At 47.8% G+C, this 8,768-nt stretch overlaps 1 protein-coding gene across 8 annotated transcripts in view; it reads left to right on the top strand.

Annotated features, from left to right (window-relative positions):
- The first annotated feature begins 3,539 nt into the window (after positions 1-3,539).
- TMEM131L (transmembrane 131 like) overlaps positions 3,540-8,768 on the top strand; it is a 74,690-nt gene continuing 69,461 nt past the window's right edge. For 2 of the 8 annotated variants that reach the window (XM_062492883.1, XM_062492882.1), the window contains exons 1-2: positions 3,802-4,006; positions 4,315-4,385. In XM_062492883.1, coding sequence (XP_062348867.1) covers positions 3,889-4,006; positions 4,315-4,385 — 189 coding nt within the window. In that variant the 5' untranslated portion in view covers positions 3,802-3,888. Of the gene's footprint in view, positions 4,007-4,314; positions 4,386-8,768 lie in introns of all 8 variants that reach the window. The other 6 variants (XM_062492892.1, XM_062492893.1, XM_062492887.1 and 3 more) reach the window with 6 other exon arrangements.

Raw genomic sequence — 8,768 nt, 5'->3', positions numbered from 1 at the left:
AAAACAAAAAACAAAAGTCGTCACCTTCAGTGCATACTGTCTCTCAAACTGTACCTAATGGGAATACCTAATTCACTCAACTTATGTTGAACACTGACTGTATATGGTGTAATACGTGGCTGCAAGTGATATGATTGCATACTATAAAGATTTCTGGGCTCAGTTCCCCCCGAAATTAATTTTGCCTAGTGTTTCTGTAAAATCTCACATCTTTTTTTGAAAGGCAAGTAGTTACTCCCATACTGCAAGTAATGGGGATTTGTAATGGAATTTAGGGCTGGATTAATTTCTGTGTGCTTTATGATTTGCAGAAGTTTACAGCAATATTTCCAGACTGCTGTAGGTAAAACTCAGCTCCTTTTCCTTGTAGTTCAAGAACAAGGCAAACAGTAAAAATAAATATTTCAGCAGCACATCCTACTGAAAAAACAAGTCAGAGATTTTAAAGTATGACAGAGTAGGGATTTGTTTTGCATGAATACTAAGTATGTCTACAGTCTCAAAAACAATCTTCTCTAGGTGGAAAACAGCATCATCAGTAGATCTGTGAGCTCTGAAGAGCACAGTCACATTTGCATATAGCACAGGGTGCTGTACCACCACGCCAGGTTGACAAACTGGACCATGCCCTCCCAGTGCATCATTCAACAAGTTCTCCATCCAAATATTTTAGCAGTTGTATGCTTTGCGCTGTGAGTGGGGTGAAACCATTAGCTCCAGATTAGTCAGCAATTTCTGAGAACAGAAAACTACCCTAGTTGCCCATCAAAGAGGGCCTGCAGTCTCTATTTTCCCTTTTCACACTGAGCTCCTTCTCACAGCAGGCTAGAGGAGCAATTTAGAGCAACTTTGCTCTGAATAAAATAGAACTGTGGCAGCAAGAAGGTGTTAAATGTAGGTCAGATGCAGTTGGAAAGCTGCTGCTGGTGGTGCCAATGTGCACACAACCAGACGGTGAGGGATGTAGTGTCAGGGATGCCCAAGCTGCCTAGGGAGCAGGGTTGCATGTCACATGCCTGCTCACTGCAGGCAGTGCTGTGGGCGAAGAGGAGCAGAGCAGCCCCTGCCAGGCTGCAAAGCGAGACAAACCCTCCCTGGGCGGGTTGGGACTGGTACCTGCCAAGCTGGCCAAGAGAAGAATGGGCAATGGGTGCTGTGAGACACGGAGCTCTTGAGTATCCTGCTGAACAACTGAGGCCAAGAGATGCAGATGTTTCCAGCCTAGTCCTCAAAATCCCTAAGCCCAAATATCCCTTCTCATGACTTTGGAAGTCACTTGAAGCTTTAACTGGGAGGAAAATCTTCCCCCTCTGCTTCCTTCCTACTCTGCCCACCTACTCTGCCTTACCCTGTCCTCCCCTGTGCTCTCAGTGGTTGGTGACGTTTCCAGGACTGCCTGAGGAGCACTTCCATGTACATCTCATCTCATCTCATCTCATCTCATCTCATCTCATCTCATCTCATCTCATCTCATCTCATCTCATCTCATCTCATCTCATCTCATCTCTCACACATAAGGAACAGTCCCAGGCATATTTTGCTGGTAAAGGGATACTTAGAGGCACAAGAGCAGCAATGTAATTAGGCTGCCTGCTCCCATCTGATGTCTGTTACACAACATGTATCTCCCCATGTGATCCCAACATCTGCATCGCAGTCCTGATTTCCTCCCAGTCCTGCCCATTGCATCTGAAAAAGCCTTCAGAAAGAGAAGTGTTCAGCTGTGCTGTTTGGTAGAAATGGCTCTACCCCAACTGTAGAAAGCCTTACTTCCCCTGCTCCCCAGCCCTTTCCAAAGCTGCGATTTGCACAGAGGAAGGGGGAAGCATTTCCAAGATGAGTCTGGTCCCAGCCTGGACTGCAGCTCAGGCCAACTCTCTCGCCTAACATTTTTAACCAGCTTCATTAAAACAAAACTTGCTAGGAGTTTCCCTCTAAACCCCTACCTATATCCAGCCAGACCCCTTCGTGCAGGCACTGGAGTTGACTTTCAGACAGGCAAAAAATCATCAGTTCATGCTGGCACAATGTTTTAAAAATTCATCAAGAAAAAGCTAGTAAGTTAAAATAATATTAGTCTACAGCTCTAACTGGTACTCCAAGTGGAACCAGTTGCAGAAGTAATGGGAACTGTTCCCTACTCAATGTACAGCATGTTCATGGTGCATCATGCAGCACCTGGGTGGGGTCTTTATATAAAGGTTATGCCATTATAAATCTCTTTTTTTCTAAAGCAGGTATTCAAGAACCTGTCCAAGCATAGGCACATGTTTGGCGACAGAGAAACATCCAACCATTCCTATTTTGAAAGGCTGTGTCTTCCCTGCAAGCCCTGGAGTGCAATGAGGCACAGATGGAGGGTGCCACAGTGTTCCTCTGCCCATGTGTGGGAAAGCCCAGGCAATGAGATTAAAGACATAGGGGGACATCGTGGAAAACAAAAGACCTGTTTAACCATTAGGAAGCAGGAAAAGAGTGAAGACAGAAAGAGGAAGATGTGAGAAGGAGACAAGGCTGCATTGCCAGCTATACATTGGTAGTTGTGCAACATCAAATGCCGAAGTCTTCTTTAGAAAGGGAGTCACCACTTCTTTTGTGGAGACTCACCTGCATCTCCTGTCAAACCTGGATGGCCTCTGGATGGGAAAAGCTTCTCCAAGTACTAAGCAAGAATGGGCATTGTGCAGGTGACCCACTGCTGGTGGAGACCAAAGTCTCAAATGTCCTCATGTGTTGTCTCAGTTCAGGGCTAAAAATGTTATTTGCCATTTCTTTGGCTTTATTTATGAGCCTTTGCTGACCAAGTCCCATGCTGCCAGTGTTTGTGTGAATTACCATGTGCAATTGGTAAAGGGAGAACCAGATACAATTTGGGAGCTGTGCAAACTTTTCAGCAGAGTTATTTGCTTTATTTTTCTCCTCAAGGTTTGCACGACAAGTTTAACAACTGTCTTTTCCTGTAAATTAAACATTTTAGGTTTGTTTTTTTCTTTAGCACAAGGGACTTTTAAAAAAGCACTTTGAAGTGCAATTAGAAGGTTATGTGAGATACATGTTAAAACCGTGTGGCCCTCACAACTATCTCTGGGCTCTGTTCTACACTTCTGTTTTACAAACAACGTGTAATTCCCTGAGAGATCCAACAGACACCTGAAGAGTTGTTTAAGACAGAAACATACAGCGCTGCCAAGCAGCCGAGGAATACTGAGGGAAATGAACCAGATTGGTGGCACTGGAAGAGGCCGCCCAGGGAGATCGGGGAGTCCCCTCTCTCTGTAGATACCTTCAAAACCCATCTGGAGGAGTTCCTGTGTCACCTGCTCCACATGACCCTGCCTTGGCAGGTGGCTGGACTCGATGATGTCCGGAGATCCCTTCCGGCCCTAACGATTCTGTGTGATTTCCAATAGTCCCCCACACCAGATCGGGGGGACTTTGATTGCGTTCCCCCCCATCACGCGCCCCCGCCTTCCTCGCTCTCCCCTCCCGCTTCGCGCGGCATGCTGGGTTCTTCCCTTCGCATTTTCCATGCTTTTTTTATTTTAAAAAAATCACCGGGAAGCCCTCGGGAAGCCCTGGGCCCCGGCACGGTGACATCCCACACGGGTGGAAGGGCGGGTGGGGTGTAGGACATCTCGGTGTCCGACGGCACGGCCGAGGTAACAAAAACGATTTGTCTTTTCCACAACGCCTCCCGTGCCTCCCTCTTGCTTTGCAGCGGACTTGCCTCAGGCGCCTCCGGGATCGGCGGGGCGGTAGCGCTGCTGCCCGGCCATGTGCACGGCGGCGCGGGGCGGGCGCAGCCGCGCTGCGAGCGGGGGCGGTGCCTGGTGCCCGCGGAGCCGCCACCGCCCGCCCCGCCCCAGCCGCAGCTCGGCGCGGCTCGGTATGGCGGGGCTGCGGTTCCCGCATCACGGCGGCCGTGTGGCCGCGGCTATGAACCTCTTGCTTGGCGTCTTCCACGTCCTCCTGCCCTTCTTTCGCCCCGGGCAGGCACAGGGACAAGGTAAGGGCACCGGCGGGGTGAGGTGGGGCTACCGGCACTGTCTGCTCTGGGCTTGAGAGCGGAGCCACCGTTCCCGCCGCCATCCCTCAAGTGGCTGCCGCGGCGGCAGCCCGGGGACACAAAGGGAGCCGGGACACGGTTCACCTCTCCGCCCCACTTCAGTTCCCTTCCTCCCGGCCCCGCGGTACCTACCGGGCCACGCGTCTCTGCCGGCCCGCCCCGGCGGGGGGAGCCCCAGGCCGCCGCCTGCGGGCTCTGGCTGTCCTCCCCCTACCCATCCGCGCTTTCTTCTGTCTCTGTCCCCGCAGCCATCGAGCCCATTCCCGGCGTGGTGGAGCTGTGGCAAGCCGAGGAGGGGGAGCTCCTGCTGCCTGCCCAGGTGAGGGGGCGGGGGGGCTGGGGAAGACTGAGGGCCCACGGCCTTTGCGTGAGTGTGCGGGTGTCGGCCGTTGGGGCCCGGGGTCAGGCGCGGGGGTGGCCTCGCCCGCTGCTGTCAGGGCGCAGCCCCATCCGCGGCCCCCTCAGCCTGCGTCAGCGGCGTGGTTGTTCGGCTTCTTTATTTTCTTTTTGGGGCTCCCCCGGCGCCCCTCCCCCCCTTTTTAATTTTAAAAAAAATTTTTAAACGAGTGCATTTATGTTCGGAACGCACTAGACGTGCCTGTCGTGAATATGCATGTATTTATATTTCAGGCCTGCTCAGGTGAGGAGCAGGCCTGAGATATATATCTCTCAGCCATTTTTCTCCCCTCAAATGACACATCATTTATGGTGCCGTTCCTCTCGTTCAAGCGCATTTTTTTTTCTTGCTTAGCTGCTTTCGTTGGGCAGTAACAAGATTTGATAAATTCTGTGTTGGTGAGAGGAACCAATATGGTGCAATCAATGCCTGGCGGGGCTTGTGAGCGAGGAGGGGTGCTGGAAGCAGGGTCTGGAGTTTATGGCATTTGAGGCAATCATTTAACTTGCACTGATGGATTCTGCCATGTGTTGAGCTAGGCATTCTAGACTTCAAGGCACCAGGCTCATAAACGGGAATAAGCGGTCTTTAGGGACATCATCTTATATGAGGGGCAAAAGTAGGTAATTTATTTGTCTTAAGCCCATGCTTAAGTCATTCTCTTCGTAGTTCTCAGCCATTGACACACATCAGTGTAAGGAAAAATAGCAAAGTGCTGTTTCTTAGCTAGCTAATAATTGATGCTGCTTACCAGGACCCAGCATTTTGTATTTCAGTGTTATGAAAGTATTAATCTATTGTATGTCCAAATAATTTTGTAATATACATTTGTTGTGCTATTGAGATTTTGCCTGTTGCAGATGTCGCAGTAGCTAACGGAAGGTGTAGAGTTGTTGTGCAGAGATGCTTGGGGAGCTCAGCCTTGTGTGTTTGGGTTCTTTACATTGAAGATATTACGTAGCATTTGATGTAGAACTGTGTAATGTAGTCATTTATAGTTGCTTCTCATAGTAAAGCTGCAATTAAGTGATGGTGATGATGTGATGTTTACTTCCTTAGGAGATTAGGTCCTCTAGGAAAACACTTTGTTCTTGAGCATCCTCATAAAAACAAGCTTTAGCTTGGCTAAAGAAAAACCAGGCATGAATGACCTGTGAATTTGGCATAGTTGAGCATATGGTCTTGCTCAGTTCTTGCAGCAGTGAAGACAAAGCTGAGACTGCTGTTCCTCCATCATTTCTGTAAAGACTATGCTAGATATGCAGGAAAGAAAGAGGTCTGGCTTCAGCTGTGACAGAGTAAGAAGTAAATCACAATAGGCTTACTGATTTAAGAGGTTAAAAGTCATGAGCTGGTCTCTGAGTACTAGTGGTACATTGACTGGTTTGCACGGTTTTCTCTGCTCTGCTCTCTCCTTTTCTTGAGGACTGCAGCAGCATCTGATGTATCAGCGACTACTCAAGCTGAACAGAAGGACCTGAGTTCCTCAAACACATTTTAAGACCAAAATTTGGTTACAGGCCTTACCCTGATGCTTTCTGTTTTGTTTCCATGTGGACTTGGGCTTTACCTAGCCCCTGTTGAGCTTGGGCCCTGTGACCACATTTGAAAACATCTTTTCCATTTGTTGTGGTGAGGAGGAAAAGAGGCTTCCCCAAGTTCCTGCGGATATGGTGAGGGACCCTTTCAGCACCTCTTCTATGGAGTGGTGGCAGTGGTCTGCAGTGGCTGGTCATGGCTCTTCCCTGGATGCCCAAAGAGTCAAGGGTTGATCCATGATCCCTTGCGATGTTTGTGAGGTCCTGAAGGCACGTCAGCATTGTTGCCCTCCTGAGTGGCTGCTGGCTTGGTGAGGGGCATCAGTGGAGACACCAGCATCAGTTCCCGAGTTCTGGAAAATCACTACATCTGTTAGCATATGTTAGCATTTTGTTAGAGAGATGCTCAAACTTGGAAGAGGTTTATTCCTTGTTGATCACACTTCACTTAAAAAAAAAATGGTCTGGTCTACTGCTGCTGCAAAAAGGTTTTCCATGTTCTTTTTCTTTCCATAATAGACTTTCTCGGTTAAACCCTTGATGAGGGTTGTTGCCCAGTGTGCATGTATCACAGCAGTAGTAATGTGATGGTGAAGGTGTAGTAACAGTAGTAGGTGTTGTAACAGTAACTTCCTTGCTTTTGAGTGGAGGTGTTGTTGGTATGTTGGAAATGTTGTTGGTATGGAATATCCAAGAGGTGCTTCATTCCCGTGTTTGAAGATGGTTCTTGATGAAGACTTTGGGAATAGGCTAGTTCTGACACCTTGATTTTGTTTTTCCTACTTCTTTTTGGAGGGAGTGTGGCACCAATGAGAATTTCACTTGCAGAAGTGAAAAATCTAGGGAAGGAACTGCATATATTCCTCTGCCAATGCACCTCCCTCCCACTGCTCTCAGCAGTAAGATGGATTAGGTTGCCCTGTCTGCCAGCCCTTTAGCCTTTTTCTGGCAGGTTACCAATGCTGTCTGATAGATGTTTTTCTGTCATGGCTTTACACTATTATCTTATTTTCCATGCATCATCAACTGCCTGCCTGTGACAGAACGGTTTTGAGCATTCCTTGCTGCCTGCAGAATTTGAGGATGAAAGTTGAATGGATTGGTCACCCGTTCAGCCATCCGGTTGTCTGCACATGCTTTTTGTTCCAGGAGCATGTAGTGAATAAAGACATCACCTTAAGGGGTGGGAGAGAGGAAACAAAGTGTTTTAATATTTGTAGTTGCTTTCTAGGCCTTTCACAGTATATCTTAGTCTATGTGAACTGCATGAATTTGCATGCTGGAGCACAGCCGTCCAGGGCCCCCACGCCTCCACCGTGCTTGGTTGTTCTATCTTCTGTTTTTTCTTGCTTCCCTTTCATTGTCTGTTTCTCGTGTGCCCCTTTCCCAGCTTCCCTCTTATACATATTTGTGCTTTTCCTTTTTTCCACTGCCCTAGCACTTGTGAGCTTTTGATTCCAGCTTCCTCTGAAGCCTGCAGGACTGTTTGGGCATGGCTCACCTACTGCTTTTGATCCACAGCTGAACCTGGAGGGTGTCTGGAGCGCTGCAGTTGGTGAGGGTGTGTGTGCGCTTGTGTGCAGGGGCTGAGGGGGAGCTGGCTGTATCTAACCTGCTGTCTGTCTTCCCCTGGTCGGCCGCTTTCTCCAGCATTTCAGTGTTTCTTCCTGGATTCCCTTTTTTGCTCTGAGACCAGCTGGTTTTCCCAGTCTGATGTGGTAGTCATATTCCATTGTGCCTGTTTCTTCTTTCTTGTTGAAGGTGGTGTGAAGTGTGGGGTAACCGTGGAGCATCCACTGACCTTACTCTGCTTTTCCTTACTCTTAACCTCCCTTTTATAGCAGATGTATGTGGGATGGGCAGGTGGATTTTTCTTTAAAAACCAGTGGGATTTTGACATGGAAAATCTTGAGCGTGAGAGACTTGATTAGAGCAGTTGTGCTTTATATAGACCCCTTATAATTTTGTGGTTTTGCATGTTTGTTTGCAACTTATTAATACTTACTTAAGTAAAATGCTTGGGAGAAAAGCTCCTTTATGTACTCCCAAGCCGTTCACCAGTAAAGGCTGAAAAGGCTCCAAATATTGACAGCCAGGTTGTAGCACTTCAGTGCAAAGCTGAAAGGCAGCTAGTTATGTTTTATGTTTGCTGAAAAGGAGAGGAAAGAGGACAAGGAAAAGTACAGTAAGGGTATCAGGCCAGCTGTTTTCCACAAGCGTATGAAAGAAGCACAGGTTGTTGTTCATGGCCTACACCACTTAAAATAGGTATCAGAGAGTCACAGTTGTGTGTTTCCATCTGTCAGAAGCCAGCCAAGTTACTGGGAGCATCTGAAGGCAGGGCTAGGCAGGTTGGGTACCTCCAGAGTGCTTTCCCTTCAGCCCCTTCAGTTTGGAGGGAGGAACTACCTTAAAATAACATAATGAAGTTTTAATGTAGTTCTTGTTATCATGACTGAAAATGATAGTAAGTCATCAAAGTCAGTGTATACCAAATTTTATTTTGGTGACAGTGCAGTGTTTGATGGGATGAGTTTTCTACTCTTGATATGTGTCACAAGTAGAAGATGAGTGAGATGTTTCATTGGGGGAGCACCTTATGAATGCTTCAGTTTTCTTACAGATACTAAGGAGATTACAATAAGTTCTTGTTTCACTTTACTGTGACAGTGTTTCATGTGCTTGAATTTTTGAGAAAGATACCATAGAATTTACTGTATCATGGTCGTTATAGACACTGGACAAATACAGAGATGCTGCCTGAGTT

The sequence above is a fragment of the Cinclus cinclus genome, chromosome 5 (assembly GCF_963662255.1).
Source record: "Cinclus cinclus chromosome 5, bCinCin1.1, whole genome shotgun sequence".
NCBI lineage: Eukaryota > Metazoa > Chordata > Aves > Passeriformes > Cinclidae > Cinclus > Cinclus cinclus.
Note: the sequence above shows the minus strand (reverse complement) of the source record. Positions and strands in the feature narration are given on the sequence as shown.